At 53.3% G+C, this 24,533-nt stretch overlaps 1 protein-coding gene and 1 long non-coding RNA gene across 2 annotated transcripts; both read left to right on the top strand.

Annotated features, from left to right (window-relative positions):
• The first annotated feature begins 792 nt into the window (after positions 1 to 792).
• LOC309682995 lies at positions 793 to 10,541 on the top strand. Its single transcript, XR_014270179.1, has 3 exons — positions 793 to 902; positions 3,383 to 3,478; positions 10,171 to 10,541. It is a non-coding gene; the product is annotated as an uncharacterized lncRNA (long non-coding RNA).
• A 96-nt stretch (positions 10,542 to 10,637) lies between these two features.
• Positions 10,638 to 22,048, top strand: LOC309683719 (uncharacterized protein; the record flags this gene model as incomplete). The annotated part of the gene is made up of 5 exons (XM_082498040.1): positions 10,638 to 10,651; positions 11,050 to 11,510; positions 13,051 to 13,109; positions 18,808 to 18,903; positions 20,893 to 22,048. 5 exons carry the CDS (start codon positions 10,638 to 10,640, stop codon positions 20,908 to 20,910), a joined length of 648 nt encoding a protein of 215 aa, XP_082354166.1. The 3' UTR covers positions 20,911 to 22,048.
• Positions 22,049 to 24,533: the final 2,485 nt, after the last annotated feature.

Raw genomic sequence — 24,533 nt, forward strand, 5'->3', positions numbered from 1 at the left:
ATTACAGTACCAACCAACAAGGTACAACAAATCAAACGGAACAATTCACAGTAATAGCAGCAAATACCAGTCTCGCAGACTGGGTTTTAAGTAATAGTCGCGAGCACCAGTCCCGCGGACTGGATTTTCATTTCGGCAGATATTAGTCCCGCAGACTAAATATTACCAATTGCCAATCTTTCCACTGGACTTACGATCAACCAACCAACCAACCAATATTACTTTACGATTCGGATTTTCACAGTTGCGCAACTCTTACCGTTTATTCCGTTACCATACCATACCAATTGCCGAACCTGCAGGGCTTTCGCCTTGTCTGACGGACGGCGCCTAGGCTTACCACCCGGAGCTCCGTAGCCCAACCAAGCGCAGCTTTCCCCGCGCCTGACTGGCAGGCTTTTACCTACAGCGGTACCGTTACTGTTACTAAAATAAAGCACCTTTCCTTGCCCTATCAGAGGTCCGTCGTGAGCAGCGGAGGTCGGTCGCGGCTGATGGCTCCCCGAGAATTTCTCGGCGCCGGCTGGAGCAGGATCAGTACGCGATCCGCCTCAGCAGTACTCGCGAGGTCCCATCTGGGTCGCCAAAACTGTTAGCGCGGCGACAGACACGTAACCAATTTTCTTCGGTTATATGCGGTGCTTTATTTCAAGGCGCCGGGAACCAGGGGTACGCACCCAAATCTGGCTCCAAAGACGGCCTTGCCGAACACTCATTTTATACTCTTTTGGTTACATAATCTCATACACATTCAACAGGTATTGCTACATTATCTTATACGTATGCATTACGGATTGCTTCATCTTATTGCGACATCAGCCTCCTCCTCTGCGCGTGCTCGTCTTCCTCCTGGTGGTCGTCGGTGGTCGTCGTGATGAAGTAAGAAGTCTTCCTCAGATGAAGTAAGACGTCTTCCTCACCTTGTCCTTTTCACCTCACTCCTTTTGACTCTATTCCAGTGCCTGTTTTCTGCCGAGTTCTTCAAGCTTCGTTTTCAAGGTCCAGCTTGACCCTCTGGCATGCCGTGTACTTTTTCATCTAGGTACCTAAAGATCTGAGAATCCATTCTTTTCCTTACGGTTTACTACATTTCCCATCACCATTGGTTACCTTTGTTCAGTTACTGCGGTTATACCTTACAACCACACCTGGTATATAAAATACAGCTCACTGCTTAACTCTTTTGTTTCCTAACAAGAGAAGCTTGTCCTTCCAGAAAAGGACCGGTCGTTGGGCAGATGGAGGGGTAGGCTCGGAGAGTCGCTGAAGTACACGGTCAGCGTTACGGCCAAATGTCACTTAACCTTGCGGTTCCCTTTCACTCCTTTCCCCCCAGCTCCCTCAGGGCTGGGAGGTTTTGGTTTGGTTTTTTTTGCGGGGCTTGTGGGTTTGTGTGGGGCATGCGCGTGGTTTCGAAAGCAGAGCGCGGTGTTGCCTGGTGGCAGCCTGCAGAGCCCTTTTGCTGCCTGACCTCCCCTTTTTCACCCCGCTCTCAGGGCTGTAACTTTCCTTTGGCTGATTTGAGCAGAGCAATGAAGTGCCTTGCCTGTGTAAATGTGCTGGTGATACCAGGAAGGGAAGCGCTTGGACCGGTAGTGAAAAACTTGGCTCCGAGTAGGATTTCTGAAGGCAGAACAACAACAGCAGCGGGAAGCAAAGAGCGAGTTCCCCCCGAACTGGGTGTGTGTCAAAGCCGTGAAAGTTTTATTGCCAAATGTTGTTTGGCAGTACCTTCCAAGGGGCTCTCTTTGGTAAACGTAAATTTTCAGGAGGTTCAGGGTTGTGTGTGGCAAAACGCGTCCCTCTGTCTGCGTGCCCCGCTCCACAAGCGTCCGTCGGCGGGGCGGTCGGTCCCCGCTCTGGGTATTGGCACGGTGGTGCTGCGATATTGTCCTGGTTTGAGCGACACGGGACTAATTTCTCTACTAATACTCGGTGCAGGGATGAGGAATCCAGGTGCAGGGATGAGGAGGAGCGAGAGCCGGGCACTTGACCCAAGCCGGCCAACAGGATTATTTCGTACCATCAGCGTCGCATTCCCTATAAATTAGAAAGTTTGCTGCGAAGCTCTCTCTCTCCCTTGATGGCTGCGATCCCGAGAACTTCGTGCCCTGGTGCCGGACCCCCGAGGCCTTCCCCTCCTCCTGCCGTCGTAGGGCTCGCAGTGTCCGACGTTTGCTGTCCGCTGCTGGGAGTGCACAGCTTCCTACGGATAGAATGGGCTGAGTATAATCTTTGCGTATTCTGTGTGGGTATCGGGATCAATATTGGTTCTTTAGTGCTATTAATGTTGTTTGTGGAATCCTACTCTCTTAAATCTGTTCATACTTCGCCCCCCCGGGTTTCCTTGTTTTTTCCCAATGCCCTTTCCCGGGTGGGGAGGGGTCATCGGGTGATAGAACAATTGTCTAAACGGCAAGAAGTTGTTACGGGTCTCTCAAAGCGTAACAGATGTTTAGACCTAACAGAGGGGTTCCGGAAGGGAAGGAGAAAGCGTTCTCAGCCCTGACAGAAAACAGGCAGACCCTCTTCTCTGTCTGCGGCTTTCCTGTGTGCGCGAGATGAAGCTGTTTTATTTTTCTCCCTTGTTCCTGGTCTGAATAGCTCTGAAGCTGCTGCCGCGGGTTTGCAATTTGCGTTGCTGCGTGTTTGTGGAGTTCTCGTTATGGATGACTTCTGCTGTGGCCGAGTGTCAGGAGGCGGTTTTCGGTTTAAAGCTTCAGCAATGGCATCCGCTGAAACCAGCGTAGGTGAAGCTGATCCTGCGCGTGCGGCTGCGCTCGCAGGGGTGCTCGGGTGCTCCTCGTGCAAAGAGCGAGGTGCGCGTGGGCACCGGCAGGGTTGCGCTGGGGTCTGGGCGCGTGCCGTACTCCTGCTTTTGGGAGACGGCAGAGAAGGCGGAGGGCAGTCGAAAGCTGGCAGGGACCCTGCGCAGGTCTGATGGCGCAATGGCAGTTTTAAAAGCTCGTGACCGTCTGGAGAAAGAGCCTGGAAGAAATCGTTGCCTTTTTGGCAGGAGGCGGTTCAGCGGGCCGGCCGGTGGGTCGCTGTACCCTTGAACAAAAATGTTCACCTTGGGCCGTCTAGGGTGAGGAAACCTTGGCTGTACGTAGGCTTGAGAAAACGCGCCTGTCCGTGTCTGTCACCTGCGTGCAGCCGGGAAGGTGGCTCTAGTGCAACTGAAGCTGCCGGTGAGTCAACGAAAGGCAGGGTGGTCTGAAAAATGCAAGAGCTCTCGTGGCCTGCCCCAAGAAGCGTCCCAAAGGCGATGCCAAGTACTTTTTCCTCCACTCAGCTGTCGTCTGGGCAAACCTTCAGGGAAGAAGGCAGCTTGAGATTCCTACCTGGCTTTGCGTTCACGGTTTTTTTCCTCTCTCGGCAGGTTGTCAACGGCCAGCCTTTCTCCGCGGTCACCCTTTCTTCTGCCGTGACGGTACGGGACAGACGGAAAGGATCCAGAGTGCTCTGCCAGGACCAGGTACGTCTCCCATGCGCGTCTGCGTTTTTCCTAAGGTCCTTGTCGTGGGGGCTTTGAAGTGAACGCGAAGGATGTGCTGACTCTCCTCCCGTAGTTTTTCGATGAAATATTTGAACGCGAACACCAACAATAAGGTGTGTTCCGGAGCACGTTGCGCCCATGCAAAGCTTGCTTCCCTCCGCTTATGTTCTCCTCCCGAAAGCGTCATGTCTTTCTGTGTGCTTACCGTTAACTGGCACTGTGAGAATAATGTTGCGCTGAAAGAGGCAAGAAAGGGTTCGCAAGGGTTCAGATGTTCCGAAGAAAGAGACTTTGTTTTCGTGGTAAAAGCTTTATGCTTTTTCAGTCCACAGGTTTTTAAAATAGCTTCCAGTAGTCCTGGATAACCTTACTGAGATACTAGCTTCTATACGCAAAGCAGTCGAGGCCAGAGAAGGGACAGGGACAAAGCGGGACAAAGCAGGGTGGCTTCTGCGTGTTTTCCGGGCTTTGCCAGGAAGCACTGGCAGCCTTGTAAGTGGTGACAGCGGGTCCCGATGTGTTTTTGGTGAGCTACTGCTTCCCTAATGGCCTTATTTGGCAACGAGACTTTGCACTCTTTCTCTTTTTTTTTCCTGTTTGATTAGGGTTTTTTGTTGTTTTTTCTTTTTTTTTTTTTTTAAGAAAACTAAAGTCCACGGCCCGTCTTCTGAATTTGGTGGCATCGCCAGTCTTTGGGTTCTCAGTCGTACCAGGCGAGGTATCATAAACACGCGTTCCTCTGCGCGCTCAGCAGAGCCGAAAGCATCAGTCCATCTGCCGGTCCTTTTTGGTAGCCTTATGGATTGCGGGAGCGGGGATTTGATGCCCTCCCCTCCCCCCCGGTAAAACCCTATGGGGGCTTTTTCATCTTGCTGATTTTTCTATCCTAAATTAAACTTTTAAAACGGTTAAAATTGTAGAATTTACAAACGTCCTTGCGTTGTTTAAACTGCAGCTGCCAAATGGCTGTAGCATACAATGTATTCGGTGTCCTTTGGCAATGAGGTATTTGTTCTAAAGCTTTAAAAACAGGGCCGTCTTTTAAAAAGATTACATTTAAACGTTTAAGAAAGGAAATGTTTAAAACCAAGTGTTTAAACAAAGGATACGTTTCAAAAGGGACAGTTGAATGTTAGCGGTTTTTTATTGCCAATCTTCAGAGGGAGCGCTCTGGAGTTCTTGGTTTCTGTCCGGCTGTCAGCAGCGCGTTTCCCCGGCGGTTCAGCAGCATCTCTCCTGGGCAGGGCAGCCGGCCAGACGTCCCCGCTAATCCTGCGGCACCCAACTCCCACCCCCCCCCGAGTCAAATTATAGCTGTGTATTTTGGAGATGGATGGTTTAATGGTATGGATTGACAGCTGGGCAAGTTCATTTAGTGCCAAAGGAAAGTCAAATACTTTTATACTATAAGTATCTTATTGCAGAGAGAGCGAGCGAGAGATCTCTAAGCATACGTGCACCTCTTCAGCGTAGAGTGAAGGACTGAGCTTTGTTCGTTCTTGTTCATTGCGCTCTTCGGAGTTTTACCCTTCCCTTTTGGCTGTACTGACCCAGCAAGGTGCGCAGCAGCAGCGGCGGCGGCGGCGGCAGCGTGAGGGCTGTAGCTGTTTGAGGGGGTCCGTCGCGTCGATTCTGGTCACGGCCCAGCCCCGTGCGGCAGCCTGGCAGGGGCAGGTCCCCGCGGCAGCGCCGTGAGGAAGGCAGGAGGGGTTTCCCAGAGCCAGCCCGAGGGTTTACTGTCGTGCTCAGAATGGCAGCAGGCGGCGCTTAGTCTTAATACTGACCGGGAGAGTTCCAGTCGCTCTGGCTTTGAAAGGCCGCGCTGTATTTGGCGCTGAGCTGTTTCCCTACAGGAGTCCTCCTGTGGCTGCGCTGCCGCCCCGTCCCTCGGTGTGAGGGAATTCCTCTGCTTTCTTCTGTGCTCTTTGTTAATCTGCTGAAATATAATTGGGGCTTTTGGTGTTTCAGGTGTCTCGCCGTACGGGTCTGGCGACGCTCAGTAGACGCCCCCCCTGCCCAGCTTTACCTGCTGGTGGTTGAGCGCCCCGAGGGGATGGGACCAGCTCTGGGTGCGGAGGTTCCTGGCTCTGTCTCCAGTGGGTGCCCCCCTGCAGGGGCGGCAGTGGGGGCTGCCTCGGGGGCGAGCCCAGGGCCAACAGGGGCCGGGGGCATTTGTTGCCTCAGGGAGCCCATCCCAATGTGGCAACGGGGGGGAACATCGGGGAACACAGTCCAAGCGAGAGACGTGCCACCGTCCCCTGGCCCGCTCCTCTCCATGGGGCGGCTGCCCGCATGTGGGATGGGCGCTGGGGGGCTGCCCCCCCCTTTCTTTGCCTTGTGGAGCTCCCCTTTTTTGGGAGGGGCTTGTACATATGTAAATGGTATTATTAAAGTAACCAGCTGCTGGTTCAGGCTGTTTCCCTTGTTTTGTGTCCTTTTTCGGGGTGTATAGAAAACGGGGGTGGGGGTATGGGAGGGCGATGATGTTTGGGGCATCGCAGTGTCACCCGGGGGGCAACGGTGTGGCAGAGGAGCAGGTGAGTGGGGGATGTTGGGCCATGGGGGGTTCCCCCCAAAAGAACAGGGTCACGGACTAAGCAAGATTCGTTTATATCTAGAAAAGGATTTCACAGTAAAGCCCTGTGTCTATTGTATAAAGATTTTGGAATATAAAAAGACTCTCAATAGTGATATATAAGGGTTTAAAGTACAAAAGTAACTCGCGTCTATATATGTATTAAAAATAAAGGACTTTAAAATGCAAAAAAAAAAATCATTGATGTATGAAGGAAGATTGGAAAAAGTCTGACTAGAGCTGTCTAGTTTTACTGTGTGTTACATAGTGAATGTAAGTAGATATTATATGTAATATGCGTAGAGATTAGGTATGTGTAAATAGCTGTCTAAAGGGATAGAATTGTAGGTATATGTCAAAATATGGAAGACGTCTAAACAGATATGTAAGTGTAAATAGTTACAGATATAAATGTGCATATGTCTAAATACTGTATTTTATACGGGTAAACAGACAATATAAGGCCCCTGTGACGCCGCAGTCAGCCCGGACACAGGAAGTGCCCGTCAGTCCTCGGAAAAACCATCTCTATGGTACCGAGGGTGCCGGTCAGTCCTCCGGAGGTCCAATTCTATGACGTTAGTCCTCCAGCGTACCGGAAGTTTCTGTCAGTCCTCCGAAATCCATCTCTATGGCGCCGGGGGTGCCTGTCAGTCCTCCGGAAGTCCGACTCTATGGCCCGACAGTCTTCCCGGGTCCCAGAAGTGCCCGGCAATTTTCCGGAAGTCCCGCGTTATCGGGCAGCACGCTTCCAAAGCTGCAGAAAATGGTTAATAATGCACACCAGAAGTATCTAAAGATTAGAAAAATCGACCGCTGTGGAAATGTTTCTCCACACCACCGAGTCGGGATAACATGACCACGAGTGGTGTGATAATGGCTGGAGGCGAGTCGGATCTCGTAGGAGGAAAAACCGCGTTCGGTGCTCTCCGTGCTGTGAGCTGAAGGTGAGCGCGGAAACTCTCCGCTGCTTCTGCGGCCGCCTGTGTGCCTTCTGCTGGTTCAGCCCTCCCCTTCCCCAGCCTCTGCCGAGGGAGCTCCTGCTGCTGCTGCGCTCCCGCGGCGTCGGTGCTTCGCTGGCCCTTCCGTGGGATGCAGCTTTGGGGGCGGCTCAGCTGTTTGGGCAGGCGTGTTTTCCCGTTTGGAAAAACAGAGCTGGGAAGTCTGAGGTGAGGCCTTGAGGAGCAGGTAAGGTTCAGCAGCACGTTTGATAGAAAGCAGACGTGTGTGCTGCTTTTCTTTTTCGGGTCAGTAACGTTGTAATGCATGCTCAGGGGTGGCAAGATTGTGTAATAGTAGGGTGTGGTTTTTTTTTTTTTTATTGTAGGTTGTTGTGGTTTCAACTGGAAAAGAGTTCAGTTTTCTTTCTAGTGATTGCTGTGAAAGGAATGTCAATAATAGCGGTTGGTTTTAGTTGTTGCTAAGCGATGTTTACACTATTCAAGGACATTTTTTTAGCTTCTGGTAAAAGCATAGAGCAAAGGATGGAATGGCCAATGAAATACTCCATACGGTAGATGTCCTGCTCAGTATATAAGTGGGGTTTTATTGGGGGGTGGGGATCCGTGATCACTGCTCTGGATGGTGCCAATTCATGGGGCGGTGAGAGTGACCCAGGTCATTATTACCGTTGTTATTATTTTCCCTCTTCTGTTATTGTTTCTATTAAACTGCTTTTATCTCGACCCATAAGGCTTTTTTTGCCTCCCTTCCTCCCCCTCTCCCCCCCCTTTTTCCCCGCAGCTTTTGGGGGAAGCAGTGGGGAAAGGTGTGGGTGGTGAGCAAGCAGCTGCGTGGTTCTAGCTGCCAGCTGGGGTTAAACCGCAGCATAGGTGCACTGCATTTTGCTGGGATTCTTGACTTTATTGAAGACGGAACTTTGTTTTTTTTCACCAGTTTTGCTGTATACGGTGTAAGTTGTTGATCTACTTTCTCTGAATAGGGCCAATGATGAGATTATCTAGCAGAGGTTAGGGTGAGCATCTCATATGCATCTGTATAGGGAGCGTTGGCATTTCTGAAGAGAGCAGCTGTGACAGAAGGCAGTGTCTTTTCGGGTATGGGACGGTTCATCATCTTTCCCCATTGCCCGCAGAGTAGCACGGTGTGCCTGGAGCCTTTGCAGCTTGCGGCAGGTTCCTCATAGATTGCGTCAGGGCTTCACTTACTTTGTGGGTCTGTAGCAGAGCGCGGAGTCTGTGGAAAGACAGAAGATAGGAGGTGCCAGCAGAGCGCGGGGCACGGCTGGGAAGAGGAGGACCCCCTGAGGCAGAGGGTTCAGGGGTGCAAATACAGGGCAGGGGATATCAGGAAGGAGTGAGGTTCCTTCCTTGACAGTTCAGGAGAAGAGAAGGGGTTTGTAAAGTTTTGGGACTGGGGTCCAGATGAGAAAGGGAGGAGGGTTCATCAGCCTCTCTCAGATTGGATTTGAGTGTCAATGAGGTCTGTGCTGTTCTGTTCTCCGTGCAGCTGACGGGAGGTATGACAAAGTCACAAGAGACGTAGCATAAACCATCCGGGCCTCTGTATGACAATAAGCAGGTCTGACTGTCAGCTGAGTCTCATCTTGTAAGACGTGAGGCAGCACTGTGCTGTCTTGTGTTTTGTCTTGCATTGCAGCGTGCCGTACTGTGTTTTGTATTGACGATGATCCAAGAGCGTGTCGCGTGGTATGGTATTTTATTCGTGTGTGCATGACATGGCTCAATGTTCGTGTCTATTGTATGGCATTGCAGAGCCAGTGTAGGGGGTTGACGTGACTTTCGGGTCTCTGTGCACGTGAGCTGGAGTTGAACAAATGGATCGTGAGGTAAGCCAGTAACACAGCAATGGTTTTCTTATTGTTGTTGCAGGCACCTTGCTTGCGGCAAGTCTCTAAAAACAGTCGAGGCATTGAGGGCCGAGGAGTGGCGTGACAGACCTCAGAGTGGTCGGTCGCTTTGGGGCCAATCAGTCACTGCAACGCTCTGGATTTTCAAGTGCCGCCGAGGACTCTAACCGTGATGTGTTGTTTTTGGAATTGGAGCGGAGCAGGTGTGTGGAGCTGCGGAGGACTGCTCTCTCAAGGGTGAAGTGTGTAGCAAACAGCTTTGTGCTTTGTTTTTGCAGCTGAGCGAGTGGCATGAGGTGACCAAAGGAACCTTGCATTTAAGTGATGCGCCTGCTGCCAAGGATGGGCATCGGGAGTGGACCGTGACCGGTGGCACCGCGAAAACTGAGTAGTGGGGCAAAAATCTGTGGGTGGCAAAGACCACACGTGTCCAAGCAGTGGCCTGGGAGAGCGTAGTTTGTGGGTAGTCAGCCTCGTGTAGGTAGAAGGAGCGATATGTGTCGTGAGATGCATGCACTGGCAAAGCAGCTCCGGGGTGAGCGCGTAGAGCTGTGCAGTAGGTCTGGCATGTGTCAACGTTTATCTTGGCCTTTGTGTCTGAGGAGCCTCAGGCATACTTACGTGGTACTGCGATCACATCTACGCTCAAGTTATCAGCATAGTGCCAACTGAGTGCGTCCTGTTTCACAGCGTGGCGTAGGAATGCAATGCTGCCGGTCTGGTTTAGCATTGTCGGTGCGTTTGACCAGTATTTTTGCAGCTCTTCCTCAGGCATCTCCATCGGGTCTTATCTCGATGAGTCTCTTGAGAGTTCTTGCAGGGGTTTCTTCCCTGGGTCATTGTAGTCTTAAGCCTTTCCCAGGATTTTGTCTCCATCGGTCATTGTGGCTTCGTGGCCCATCTTTCATCCAGAGCTGTGGCGTCCTCACACGGCAAGCCACGCCGGAGCGTCTGCGCTGGGCAGGCTCGGCAGTGTTGTGCGTACCGTCAGGCTGTGTCCTTTGGTCTGGCACTAACTCTACCCTGTGTGGTATTCTGCATCCTTAGGTCGTGTTTGTACAGCGCGTCCACGTGTGTGTTGGAGGCTGTGGAGCTGTGTCGCCTGTGTGTGTAGCAATTCCGGTTGGGGTGGAATGGTCCAAGTGTAGGGTGGTGATCTGTTGACGAACACGGCCCGTTTGGGTGGAGGTTGCATGGGCTGTGTTTGGGGAGAGGCGGTAGCGATTGGCACGCCGGCTCTAGAGTTCCTTGTGTTGCTTTTTGCAGGTGCCGCAGGGTGATGTGGATCCCCACAGAAAAGCCTCGAGCGAGCTGTGCCGGAACGTACAAATCAAAGTGAAGGAGGAGCGGGAGGGGTGCAGCTGGCGAAGCGTCTTCCTCAGCTTGTGGTTATGAAGACTTTGTTCCTTTGGAATCGAGTGGAGCGGCGATGTTGATTTGAGGTGCACGGTGAGGCAGTTTCCGAGATGGCTCTAGAATTGGGGCGATCCGCCATTGTGGCGAGCGGGTGGTGAAATGGAGGTGTTCCGAGTGAGGGGTGGAATGAGTGGAGGTTGAATGAGTGTTAGTTTCTGAGTGTGTCTAACCTTATACGCATGAATATTTTTATTCCAGGTTGTATTTAATGTTGAGATAGTGAATGATTTATTTTAAGTTTTAATTTCAAAAACCCACATGGGAGATTTCTTTTTTTCCCCGGTCCCGCCCACTCTGCGAGGCGACGTTTATCACCAATGTTAGGGCGGAGGTTGGGCTCAGGCCAGGGTTTTTTACCAGCACGGTGATTTTTGAGGCCCCTGTTCTCTCTGTTCTTCTGTCCTGCTCCCTCTCCTTATTTTTTCCCACCCTCTGTCTCTGTCCTGCACCCATTGCTGTTTTTGCCTTTTCCATCTCTCTGCCCTGATCTGCATCCCTCCCTTTTCCCCGACAATTGCTCTGGCCTCTTCCCCGGGGTTCTTCTCCTCTCTGCGTCTGTACGTGCCGCTCCGTGTCCCTGCCTTCCTCTCTCTCTCCTTCCTTCCTTCTCTTTCTCTCTCTGTCCCTCCGTCTTGCTCGCTGTCGCTGTTTCTTTCCGTTCTCTATCTCGCTGTCCCCGTCCTCCTTCCTTTTTCTCTCTTCCTCTCTCTGACCTCTTTTTCTGCTCAGTGCCCCGTTTTTAAATCCTCCGTCTCGCTGCAAGGCTCCTTTTACCCCTTTTCCCAACGCCCTGTGCTCCTCATGGTCTCTGTCTCTCTCTTGTTGTCATTGTGCTTGTCCACCGTCGCTGCCTCTTCACCACGGCAACCGCTCCCGGGCGGATGGGCGGGCCAATGAGAGCGCGGGAGCCGCGCTGCGACTGGTCGGATTGCCTCGGCGGGGTGGGGCGCGGCGGGGATTGACGGCAACGACGAGCCAATGGAGCGGGGTCTCTCAAGGAGGAGTGCGGACGGCGGCCAATGGGCGCGCGGCATGGGCGGGCCAATGGGCCGCTCCGGAAGCCGAGGGGGCCGGGGGAAAATGGCGCCCAGTTCGAAAGCGGCGCGGAGCGGGGCGGCGCGGGGTGCTGTGGCGACCCGGGCCCCCGGGCCTGTGGCGAGGCCGTCGTGAGGCAGCTGGAGCGCGTCAAGGTGAGCGGGGGCCGGTGGGCAACGATGCGGGAGGGCCTGAGGGGGCCCCGAGGAAACATGGCGGGGCGGCTGTAGAGGGCCCTGAGGGGTGACGGGGGAGGGAAGGGGCGCTGAACTGGGGCCTTGAGGGGGTCTGGCGCAACGGGGGGCTTGAGGAGGGGCACTGTAGGCTCGGAGCGGGGCTGTCTGGGCCCGGCTCCCCGCGGGGTGCCTTGGGCCTGGGGAGTTTGGGGTGCGGGGTTGGCGGTGCCGGAGAAATAAAGGCCGAAAGGGCGATAGTGAAGCGGCGCCCGCGCCGTGCCGGCGCTTCCCCGCAGCGCGGTGGGGTCGGGCCCTCCGCACTTGCCCAGCGCTCCCCAAAAGCGCCTGTGGGCCCTGGGGGTGGCGGGCTGTGGGGTGGCTGCGCTCGGGCTGGCCCTCAGCGTGGCCCGCGGGGACTGCCGAGGGGGTGAGGAAGCAGAGGGGGTGAGCCGCTTCGGGGCCCGAAACAGCAGGTCTTCTGCCCCGAGGGCTGGAAAGCAGGCTCCCGGGGCTGGTTTTGGGGTGCAGAAACAGGCGGAGTTGTGTGGCTTTGGGCTGAGGAGCAGGTTTTGGGGGCTTGAGAAGGGGCCCAGCAGCTGAGGTTATGGGCTCAGAAAGGGGTGCTAAACGAGCGGGTTTGGGGGTTAAGAGCAGACTCCGCTCTGGCTGGTTTTGCAGGGGCCGGGGGGGAGGCAGAGAGGAGTTGGGAGGCGTTGGGGGCTGCGGGGAAAAGCAGGGGGTGGGCAAGGTGCGTGGACCCTCCCCGCAGGTGGGGGTCTGGTGCCATGGGACCCCCGAGTTCAGGGGGGGTCGGCACGCAGCCGACTGAACTCCATGTCTCTCGGGGGGGAAAGGCGCTTTTCAGACCTGGCACATCTCTCCTCTTTGAATCTAGCTCTTCTTTGGACATTGCTGAGTATAGATATTAAGTAATTAATCATAGCAACTTATTGATATTTATACTGTGTAAAGCCACGGTGTTTAACCCTAACCCTCAAGTCAGGACGCTGATTGGTTGACGACCTCGTCAACAGCCCAGACTATTGCAAGTAGGTGGAGCTGGGAAGAAGGAGTTGAAATCAGCTGGAGCTTCAGTGCAGAGCCGGGGCTTCAATTAGCCAGAGCTTGGCAAGCAGGAGCTGGAGGGAGATGGGGTGTCCTCTGTCCGGAGCACGCATTAGGCAGAGGCAAGACTCCCGGCAGCGGTAATGAGCAGGAGCTGCAATTAGCCGGAGCGTGTGTCGGCTGGAGCAGCCGCCGGCCAAACTGCACTTCCCGCAGGGCTGAAGAGCGGCCGGGTGCAGGCTGGGCTGTCCCAAGCGAGGAGCTGCGAGCAGATGGGAGGCGAGCGGTGCTTCTGCCGACGGGGAGCCCAGCCTCTTGCCGGGGGGGTTAAATCCCCGCCAGGCACCTGTCTGGGCCCCGCTCCCGAGGGCAGAGGTAGGGTGGGGGTCCCCCGGCTTGTGCCCGTTGTCTGGCCGCAACAAAGAGGGTAATTTCTCGCCTCCTCTTTTCCCAGTGTCCCCTTGTGCGTCCCGGGAAGAAAATCCTGTGGGATTGATTCTGCCAGCTGCTCAGGTAATTGCAGGCGTGGGGCTGGGGGAGCGGGGAGACACGTTTGCGAGTTCAGGGGCGCTCCGGGTACTCCACGTCAAACGGGCAGAAAGGGCAAATTTGCTGCCAGTGCAGAAAAGCTGATGCAGGACTGCAGTGAACAGAGCGTGCCTCCTTCCCGGATTGGTGCCTGGGTAGTTAGGAATGTCTTCCTTTGGGGTGAAAGAGCCACCTTTCCTCTCGCATAAATTAAGAGCTGCCCGATACCTTCTTTAGGGTCCGGTGTTTCCCTTCTGATGTTCGTGCTAATTTTATGGGCAAGTTGGAAATAGCCTTTTCTCTTTCCCTGCGTAACTGAATCGTTAGGAGTCTGTGGCGCGAGCATGGTTAATTTTGGAGCACCTAGGTGCCAGTGGAAACGTAATGAATGAAACTTCTGTTGCGTGGAGCCTCCGATCTAGGGTTTTTAAGTCAGAGTGTTAGCGCGGAGACAGACACATGACCAATTTTCTTCGGTTCTAAGGCAAGAGGGCCATCCTGCACTTACTGAGTCCAACTGCTTGGAAAAATACCCCACGGGTCTCTTCCAGCTACCCAGCTTTTGGGTTAATACTCCTAGAGCCAGTCTCCCTCTTCCATGAACGAACAGTGGAAATCCTTTTGCCAAGTCCGGGAGGCCCAAAGCAGGAGCCGTTCTCCATGCTGGTTTTAGTTTTTCAAAAGCTTCTTTCTGTGGTTTATTCCAAATAAACATAGGTGACTTTTGGGCCTCGTACAGCGGTTTAGCCCTGAGCCCATAATCCATTATCCATAACCGACACCACCCCGTCATTCCCAGGAAGGTTCTCAGCTCATGCAAGTTTCGGGGTTCTGGAATGGCGCGTATAGCTTCGACTCCATTTATGCCCAGTTTTCGCTGTCCCTGTGAAATTTCACAACCCAAATACAGTACTGCTTGGCATGCTATTTGTGCTTTTTCCTTAGAAACTTTATATCCATTTAGTCCCAACTGATTCAGTATTGCTATTGTGACTTTTATGCACTGGAGTTTATTTTCAGTAGCTATAAAAATATCATGCACATATTGCAACAGCAAATATCGTGACCTCGGTACCTTACTGTCCTTTTGGGTTGTCCAGGTCTCCAATTCTTTAGCCAGTTGAGTCTTAAAAAGCGTCGGGCTGTTCTTAAATCCTTGAGGAAGTCGGGTCCGGGTTAGCTGTGTTTTTCGTCCGTTGTAGGGGTTTTCCCATTCGAATGCAAACAATTTCCTGCTATTTATGTCAAGTGTGGAATGCAGAAGAAAGCATCTTTTAAATCAATTACTGTAAACCACTTATACTTTTCTTTCACAGATGTCAACAACGTATAGGGGTTTGCTACCACCGGGTGTATATCTTTTGTGATTTCATTTATTGCTCTTAAATCCTGTACTAGTCTATACTCGCCATTTGGCTTCTTTACGGGAAAAATAGGTGTATTGTCTTCTGATTCACATTCCTCTAAAATCTTATATTTCATGAATTTCTCTATGATCTTCACAATTCCTTGTCGAGCTTCTCATTTCAATGGATACTGCCTAATTCTTACTGGGGTCGCTCCTTCTTTTAATTCCACTGCCACGGGTGAGGCTGCTTTTGATTTCCTGGGAATTTCGGTCTCCTTCAGACTGTAGGTATCACTGCCTCCTCTGCCTCTTTAGGGATATGCCTTTTTGCTTGATCTTTAAGCACCAATATTTGCCCAGTCTTTGATTCTGGAATTTGCATTATCAATTCCCCGTTTTCAAAAATTATATTTGCATTTAACTTTGCTAGTAAATCCCGTCCCATAAGGGGTATTGGACACTCTGGCACATATAGGAACTCATGAGTTCATTCTTTTCCCCTAAATCTTAAATCCAGGGGTGTTGTAGAAATGGCCTTTCTTCTTCTTTCCCTGTGGCACTTACAATGGTAATTGTCTTTTCCCCCAAGCCCCCACATAAGTTAGTTTAAACTGAGTATGTTGCTCCTGTATCAACTAAAACTTTCACTTCCCTTCCTTCTAGTTCCATTTTCACGAGGGGCTGTTTCTCAAACTAAAGAAAAGATCCACATATGGTACTTCATCCCCTTTTCCTTCTCTTCTACAAAACAGCGTTAACTGTAAAATAGTATTATAGTTCAAAGTTCCATTTTCGGGTCACTTTTCTTGATCTTCTAGTTTATATTGAGGCCACCGATCGTTACAAGATTTGATGAACTTATCTTTCCGAAATGCTTGTTCGAACTTTCCCTCCTTCCAATGATTCAAAATACAGCCTAAGGGAGTTGCTTTAGGTATTTCTGGCGTTGTCAAATTACAGTACCAACCAACAAGGTACAACAAATCAAACGGAACAATTCACAGTAATAGCAGCAAATACCAGTCTCGCAGACTGGGTTTTAAGTAATAGTCGCGAGCACCAGTCCCGCGGACTGGATTTTCATTTCGGCAGATATTAGTCCCGCAGACTAAATATTACCAATTGCCAATCTTTCCACTGGACTTACGATCAACCAACCAACCAACCAATATTACTTTACGATTCGGATTTTCACAGTTGCGCAACTCTTACCGTTTATTCCGTTACCATACCATACCAATTGCCGAACCTGCAGGGCTTTCGCCTTGTCTGACGGACGGCGCCTAGGCTTACCACCCGGAGCTCCGTAGCCCAACCAAGCGCAGCTTTCCCCGCGCCTGACTGGCAGGCTTTTACCTACAGCGGTACCGTTACTGTTACTAAAATAAAGCACCTTTCCTTGCCCTATCAGAGGTCCGTCGTGAGCAGCGGAGGTCGGTCGCGGCTGATGGCTCCCCGAGAATTTCTCGGCGCCGGCTGGAGCAGGATCAGTACGCGATCCGCCTCAGCAGTACTCGCGAGGTCCCATCTGGGTCGCCAAAACTGTTAGCGCGGCGACAGACACGTAACCAATTTTCTTCGGTTATATGCGGTGCTTTATTTCAAGGCGCCGGGAACCAGGGGTACGCACCCAAATCTGGCTCCAAAGACGGCCTTGCCGAACACTCATTTTATACTCTTTTGGTTACATAATCTCATACATATTCAACAGGTATTGCTACATTATCTTATACGTATGCATTACGGATTGCTTCATCTTATTGCGACATCAGCCTCCTCCTCTGCGCGTGCTCGTCTTCCTCCTGGTGGTCGTCGGTGGTCGTCGTGATGAAGTAAGAAGTCTTCCTCAGATGAAGTAAGACGTCTTCCTCACCTTGTCCTTTTCACCTCACTCCTTTTGACTCTATTCCAGTGCCTGTTTTCTGCCGAGTTCTTCAAGCTTCGTTTTCAAGGTCCAGCTTGACCCTCTGGCATGCCGTGTACTTTTTCATCTAGGTACCTAAAGATCTGAGAATCCATTCTTTTCCTTACGGTTTACTACATTTCCCATCACCATTGGTTACCTTTGTTCAGTTACTGCGGTTATACCTTACAACCACACCTGGTATATAAAATACAGCTCACTGCTTAACTCTTTTGTTTCCTAACAAGAGAAGCTTGTCCTTCCAGAAAAGGACCGGTCGTTGGGCAGATGGAGGGGTAGGCTCGGAGAGTCGCTGAAGTACACGGTCAGCGTTACGGCCAAATGTCACTTAACCTTGCGGTTCCCTTTCACTCCTTTCCCCCCAGCTCCCTCAGGGCTGGGAGGTTTTGGTTTGGTTTTTTTTGCGGGGCTTGTGGGTTTGTGTGGGGCATGCGCGTGGTTTCGAAAGCAGAGCGCGGTGTTGCCTGGTGGCAGCCTGCAGAGCCCTTTTGCTGCCTGACCTCCCCTTTTTCACCCCGCTCTCAGGGCTGTAACTTTCCTTTGGCTGATTTGAGCAGAGCAATGAAGTGCCTTGCCTGTGTAAATGTGCTGGTGATACCAGGAAGGGAAGCGCTTGGACCGGTAGTGAAAAACTTGGCTCCGAGTAGGATTTCTGAAGGCAGAACAACAACAGCAGCGGGAAGCAAAGAGCGAGTTCCCCCCGAACTGGGTGTGTGTCAAAGCCGTGAAAGTTTTATTGCCAAATGTTGTTTGGCAGTACCTTCCAAGGGGCTCTCTTTGGTAAACGTAAATTTTCAGGAGGTTCAGGGTTGTGTGTGGCAAAACGCGTCCCTCTGTCTGCGTGCCCCGCTCCACAAGCGTCCGTCGGCGGGGCGGTCGGTCCCCGCTCTGGGTATTGGCACGGTGGTGCTGCGATATTGTCCTGGTTTGAGCGACACGGGACTAATTTCTCTACTAATACTCGGTGCAGGGATGAGGAATCCAGGTGCAGGGATGAGGAGGAGCGAGAGCCGGGCACTTGACCCAAGCCGGCCAACAGGATTATTTCGTACCATCAGCGTCGCATTCCCTATAAATTAGAAAGTTTGCTGCGAAGCTCTCTCTCTCCCTTGATGGCTGCGATCCCGAGAACTTCGTGCCCTGGTGCCGGACCCCCGAGGCCTTCCCCTCCTCCTGCCGTCGTAGGGCTCGCAGTGTCCGACGTTTGCTGTCCGCTGCTGGGAGTGCACAGCTTCCTACGGATAGAATGGGCTGAGTATAATCTTTGCGTATTCTGTGTGGGTATCGGGATCAATATTGGTTCTTTAGTGCTATTAATGTTGTTTGTGGAATCCTACTCTCTTAAATCTGTTCATACTTCGCCCCCCCGGGTTTCCTTGTTTTTTCCCAATGCCCTTTCCCGGGTGGGGAGGGGTCATCGGGTGATAGAACAATTGTCTAAACGGCAAGAAGTTGTTACGGGTCTCTCAAAGCGTAACAGATGTTTAGACCTAACAGAGGGGTTCCGGAAGGGAAGGAGAAAGCGTTCTCAGCCCTGACAGAAAACAGGCAGACCCTCTTCTCTGTCTGCGGCTTTCCTGTGTGCGCGAGATGAAGCTGTTTTATTTTTCTCCCTTGTTCCTGGTCTGAATAGCTCTGAAGCTGCTGCCGCGGGTTTGCAATTTGCGTTGCTGCGTGTTTGTGGAGTTCTCGTTATGGATGACTTCTGCTGTGGCCGAGTGTCAGGAGGCGGTTTTCGGTTTAAAGCTTCAGCAATGGCATCCGCTGAAACCAGCGTAGGTGAAGCTGATCCTGCGCGTGCGGCTGCGCTCGCAGGGGTGCTCGGGTGCTCCTCGTGCAAAGAGCGAGGTGCGCGTGGGCACCGGCAGGGTTGCGCTGGGGTCTGGGCGCGTGCCGTACTCCTGCTTTTGGGAGACGGCAGAGAAGGCGGAGGGCAGTCGAAAGCTGGCAGGGACCCTGCGCAGGTCTGATGGCGCAATGGCAGTTTTAAAAGCTCGTGACCGTCTGGAGAAAGAGCCTGGAAGAAATCGTTGCCTTTTTGGCAGGAGGCGGTTCAGCGGGCCGGCCGGTGGGTCGCTGTACCCTTGAACAAAAATGTTCACCTTGGGCCGTCTAGGGTGAGGAAACCTTGGCTGTACGTAGGCTTGAGAAAACGCGCCTGTCCGTGTCTGTCACCTGCGTGCAGCCGGGAAGGTGGCTCTAGTGCAACTGAAGCTGCCGGTGAGTCAACGAAAGGCAGGGTGGTCTGAAAAATGCAAGAGCTCTCGTGGCCTGCCCCAAGAAGCGTCCCAAAGGCGATGCCAAGTACTTTTTCCTCCACTCAGCTGTCGTCTGGGCAAACCTTCAGGGAAGAAGGCAGCTTGAGATTCCTACCTGGCTTTGCGTTCACGGTTTTTTTCCTCTCTCGGCAGGTTGTCAACGGCCAGCCTTTCTCCGCGGTCACCCTTTCTTCTGCCGTGACGGTACGGGACAGACGGAAAGGATCCAGAGTGCTCTGCCAGGACCAGGTACGTCTCCCATGCGCGTCTGCGTTTTTCCTAAGGTCCTTGTCGTGGGGGCTTTGAAGTGAACGCGAAGGATGTGCTGACTCTCCTCCCGTAGTTTTTCGATGAAATATTTGAACGCGAACACCAACAATAAGGTGTGTTCCGGAGCACGTTGCGCCCATGCAAAGCTTGCTTCCCTCCGCTTATGTTCTCCTCCCGAAAGCGTCATGTCTTTCTGTGTGCTTACCGTTAACTGGCACTGTGAGAATAATGTTGCGCTGAAAGAGGCAAGAAAGGGTTCGCAAGGGTTCAGATGTTCCGAAGAAAGAGACTTTGTTTTCGTGGTAAAAGCTTTATGCTTTTTCAGTCCACAGGTTTTTAAAATAGCTTCCAGTAGTCCTGGATAACCTTACTGAGATACTAGCTTCTATACGCAAAGCAGTCGAGGCCAGAGAAGGGACAGGGACAAAGCGGGACAAAGCAGGGTGGCTTCTGCGTGTTTTCCGGGCTTTGCCAGGAAGCACTGGCAGCCTTGTAAGTGGTGACAGCGGGTCCCGATGTGTTTTTGGTGAGCTACTGCTTCCCTAATGGCCTTATTTGGCAACGAGACTTTGCACTCTTTCTCTTTTTTTTTCCTGTTTGATTAGGGTTTTTTGTTGTTTTTTCTTTTTTTTTTTTTTTAAGAAAACTAAAGTCCACGGCCCGTCTTCTGAATTTGGTGGCATCGCCAGTCTTTGGGTTCTCAGTCGTACCAGGCGAGGTATCATAAACACGCGTTCCTCTGCGCGCTCAGCAGAGCCGAAAGCATCAGTCCATCTGCCGGTCCTTTTTGGTAGCCTTATGGATTGCGGGAGCGGGGATTTGATGCCCTCCCCTCCCCCCCGGTAAAACCCTATGGGGGCTTTTTCATCTTGCTGATTTTTCTATCCTAAATTAAACTTTTAAAACGGTTAAAATTGTAGAATTTACAAACGTCCTTGCGTTGTTTAAACTGCAGCTGCCAAATGGCTGTAGCATACAATGTATTCGGTGTCCTTTGGCAATGAGGTATTTGTTCTAAAGCTTTAAAAACAGGGCCGTCTTTTAAAAAGATTACATTTAAACGTTTAAGAAAGGAAATGTTTAAAACCAAGTGTTTAAACAAAGGATACGTTTCAAAAGGGACAGTTGAATGTTAGCGGTTTTTTATTGCCAATCTTCAGAGGGAGCGCTCTGGAGTTCTTGGTTTCTGTCCGGCTGTCAGCAGCGCGTTTCCCCGGCGGTTCAGCAGCATCTCTCCTGGGCAGGGCAGCCGGCCAGACGTCCCCGCTAATCCTGCGGCACCCAACTCCCACCCCCCCCCGAGTCAAATTATAGCTGTGTATTTTGGAGATGGATGGTTTAATGGTATGGATTGACAGCTGGGCAAGTTCATTTAGTGCCAAAGGAAAGTCAAATACTTTTATACTATAAGTATCTTATTGCAGAGAGAGCGAGCGAGAGATCTCTAAGCATACGTGCACCTCTTCAGCGTAGAGTGAAGGACTGAGCTTTGTTCGTTCTTGTTCATTGCGCTCTTCGGAGTTTTACCCTTCCCTTTTGGCTGTACTGACCCAGCAAGGTGCGCAGCAGCAGCGGCGGCGGCGGCGGCAGCGTGAGGGCTGTAGCTGTTTGAGGGGGTCTGTCGCGTCGATTCTGGTCACGGCCCAGCCCCGTGCGGCAGCCTGGCAGGGGCAGGTCCCCGCGGCAGCGCCGTGAGGAAGGCAGGAGGGGTTTCCCAGAGCCAGCCCGAGGGTTTACTGTCGTGCTCAGAATGGCAGCAGGCGGCGCTTAGTCTTAATACTGACCGGGAGAGTTCCAGTCGCTCTGGCTTTGAAAGGCCGCGCTGTATTTGGCGCTGAGCTGTTTCCCTACAGGAGTCCTCCTGTGGCTGCGCTGCCGCCCCGTCCCTCGGTGTGAGGGAATTCCTCTGCTTTCTTCTGTGCTCTTTGTTAATCTGCTGAAATATAATTGGGGCTTTTGGTGTTTCAGGTGTCTCGCGAGGCTTAGGTTCTGAGCAATGCCCGATTTGGCATTAAAAGTCCGGTGGCGTTCAATATGTACTATCAAACTATCACGATTACGGAGGCACTAATAGCAGCACACACAATCGGATCAAGCGGCGTCCCCTGAACCAGCACAGCCACACGTAAGGATTTGGGTGGCGTTCACTAGGAACTCTCACGGCTAGATTGGTGAAAAGTGTCGTTTATTGAAGCGACAGAGGCACAAGTTCTTTTGGAGTGCCGGTGATAGTGACTGTCTGCAAAGCCCGTGCGAATACGAAAGATGTTAGTGATACAGCCTGGCTACGAATGCGCTGAGTTCTAAAACAACTCTGTAGAGATTTCTAAGTTTCCCGGGGAAGCACTTGGCATAGCCGAGCGTTCGAATCTTCCCCACGAGCGTCCTTGTGGGGGGGAGGAGAGGCTCAGCCCGTCGACAGACGCCAGCAGTCACGGGTGGTCGGCCATGGCATTTCCCTGCCCGCGTTGGTATCTTCCCTGACATCCCTCCTCTCTGATGCTATTTTCATACTCTTTGGTTTTTTTATTTATTTATTTTTTTTACCTTTCAGGTGGAGCCTGATGGACTCTAGTCATACCTACTTGTGTTAAGATTGGTGTAAAATTCTCTCGCTAGGCTTTTAAAGGTATAGACTACGAAAAATTCAGAGCGTGGACTCCGTGAGGAGCGGTCGCACCTCGGAGGCGGGTAGCTTTTGGGATGGAGGTGTGTTTTGGTGTTACAATGACGTTATAATGAGCAAAGTTCACCCAAAGGATAGCATTTTGTCCAAAATGACAGATGGTTGGCTCAGGGTAACAATTAGGCAGCTTATCAGTTCCATAAGGCCTTCAGGGGTTCCATTGGATCGCAGAGTTTGGCCGCGGCATCTCCACTCCGCTCCATCCGCCGCGCTGTTTTTCCTCAGAGTTGGCGCACCGGACTCCCCCGATGTCGTCGACATCTAAGGTTGCCTCGGGGACCTTTGTGAAACGCATCCTTTGCACAGCAGCTGCACTCTGCCCTGGAGAGTTTCCTCCACGCTGCGCTTTTCTTCAAAATGGGACATTACCTTAATTTCTAAGTCACCTCCAGTAATGATCCCACACCAGGTTTGCCTGCCGGTGGCTGAGCGGCCCGAGGGGACGGGGCCAGCCCTGGGTCCGCTGGCTTTGTGCCTTTTTTTGGGGGGGGAATAAAAAGGGGGTGTGTGTGTGTGGGTGATGATGTCATTTGGGGCAGCCCAGGGGCCCTGAGGGAGCGTGGGCAGTGATGCTGCAGAGGAGCAGGTGAGTGGGGGATGGGGGGGTCACACGGGGGTCGCCTGAAAAGAGGCGGATCACAGCCCCCAAATGTCTGAAAATTCGGGGGGGGGGGGGGATTAGCAAACTTTAAAACCTGTAAATATGGGCGTGAGGCATTGAAATAAAGAAAAATCTCACATTTTAGTCTCTTAATAAATGAATATTCATTGCTTTACATAGGAGGAGTTTGGAATAAACCCCTAGATCTACTCTGTTACGTAAAGGATTTTAGACTATAAAAAGGTGTGTCCCAGAGCCCATTTTTGGCTCTGTCGTTCTTTGTCTGCCGGGCTGCCCGCCCTTTTCTTTACCTGCTCTGTCTCTCCCCTTCAGCTCCTCGAGGTTTTCCGGTATTCCTCAGGCTTATATTGACCCTAAATATATCTATGTCTGTGTGTAAATGGATACCTAGGGGACATGTCTATTCTCGGTAAGGTTTTTGAAATGCAAGGAAAGCCTATTTACGGAAAGCCCTTAAAACCCCGCCACACCGCCCTGCACCTTTCCCCATTTTTATTTTTTTTTTTTTTAAGATGTAAAAGCGCTTTTAAAAACTCCCCCTTCCCCTTCTCCCCCTTCCCCTTCTCCCCCTTTTCCCATCCCAATTTGGGGCCGCTTTCCCCTGCCGGGCTGTGTACGCAAAGCGGGAGTTGCCACCACAGCACAAAAGTACCCCAAAGCCCTACTTCTGGGTCTGCGGGAGGGGGGGGACGGGACAACCCCAATTTTCTGTTTTGGGAAAAAAAAAAAAAAAAATAAAAAAAAAGAAGAAAAACTTTCCCAACTTGGGTCTCCCGGGCAAGCCCCATCCACCTGGCTTGGTGCAGCTGGAAAGCAAAAAACCCCTTTTCCACGCTCAGAAGCAAAAATCACCAATGGTTGCGTGGTGGATAAGCGTTAAAAAGCCCCAAAGCTGAGCATTGTGGAAAAGTGAAGAAACGCCCACCCCGACGTGAGGAAAAGGTGGGTGCAGCGGCGGCAGCTTGGTGGCTCCAGCGTGGGCGAGTTGCGGAGAGTGGGGCGCCCCCCGTGAGTCCCCCGCTGTGGGTTCCCCCGGCCGGCTCCCCTGGGGGCGGTCCGTCCCCGTTCCCCCCCCCTCCCGCGCAGGGGGGTTGTAGCCCTCTTCGGCCACGCCCCCTCCCCGCCCCCGGTTGCCATAGGCCCCGCCTCCCCGCGCTGCCCCACCTGCCACCCCTCCTCGGCCCCGCCTCCCGTCCCCTGGGCCCCGCCTCCCACGCTTGGCTGACCTCTGCCGGAGCCCCGCCTCCCGCCCCGGCCCCGCCTCGCTGGCCCCGCCCAGCCCTGCTCGGCCCCCGGCTCCCCCGCCCCTGCAGCGGGGATGCGCGCATGCGCAGTACGGCGCGCGTCTGCGCTCGCTTCTGCCACCAGGCGACCAAAAGCCGGTCCTGCACCCGGGGAGCCGCTCATGCGCAGTACAGCGCGATGGTGCGAGGGGCGCGCGTGCGCAGGACAGCGAACTGCCGCGCGCTCGCTGCCGCCACCGTGCGACCGAACGCCGGTACTGCGGCCCGGGATCGGCGCATGCGCGCTACGGCGCGATGGTCTGCGCTCGCATCTGCCGCCTGGCGGCCGCAAGTCGGTACTGCAGCCGGGAGGCCGCGCCCGCGCAGTACAGCGCTCTCGTGGGTCCTGCCTCCTTCCCGGCCTCTGCCGCGCCTCCCGCCCTCCTCGGCCCCGCCTCCCCGCTCGTCCCGGCCCCGCCTCGCCACTAGCCCTCGGCCCCGGCTGCCTGCCGTCTTCCCCCCCGCCTCCCCGTCTCGGCCCCTCTTCCCCGCCCGCCTCGGCCCCGCCCTGCAGCGCCGGTCCCGCACGGGCCGTTGCCGGGCGCCGCCCCCGGCGGCGGGGGAGGGCCAGGACCACCGGGGAGACGAGCGGGCTCCTTCGGCGCGTGCGGGGGTGTCTCCCGCCCGCCGGCCGCCCGGCGCTGGCGGGGCGGGGGCTTCAAGCCGCCGCCTGCGGCAGGCTGCCGCTCCGCTGGAGCCGAGCCGGCTCCGGGTAGCCCCCGGGCGTTACCCGAGAGCTGACGGAAGGCAAGAGGGGAAGAAGGCGCGACGGTTTTATTTTGTGCCGTCGCACACAAACCGATCCGGTTTTGAAGAAGAAAAAGCCGCGGGTTTGGTAAATCCGCCCCCCACTCCGCGCCGCGCAGGCGCGGCCGCACCTGCCCGTCGCCCCGGCAACGGCCCCGCGCCGCCGCCGCCGCGTCACCATGGCAACCGCTCCCGGGCTGATGGGCGGGAGTGCGGGCCAATCACAGCGCGGGAGCCACGCTCCGATTGGCCGAATTGCCTCGCCGAGGTG

The sequence above is a fragment of the Vanellus vanellus genome (assembly GCF_965231255.1).
Source record: "Vanellus vanellus genome assembly, chromosome: Z".
Classification (NCBI taxonomy): Eukaryota; Metazoa; Chordata; class Aves; order Charadriiformes; family Charadriidae; genus Vanellus; species Vanellus vanellus.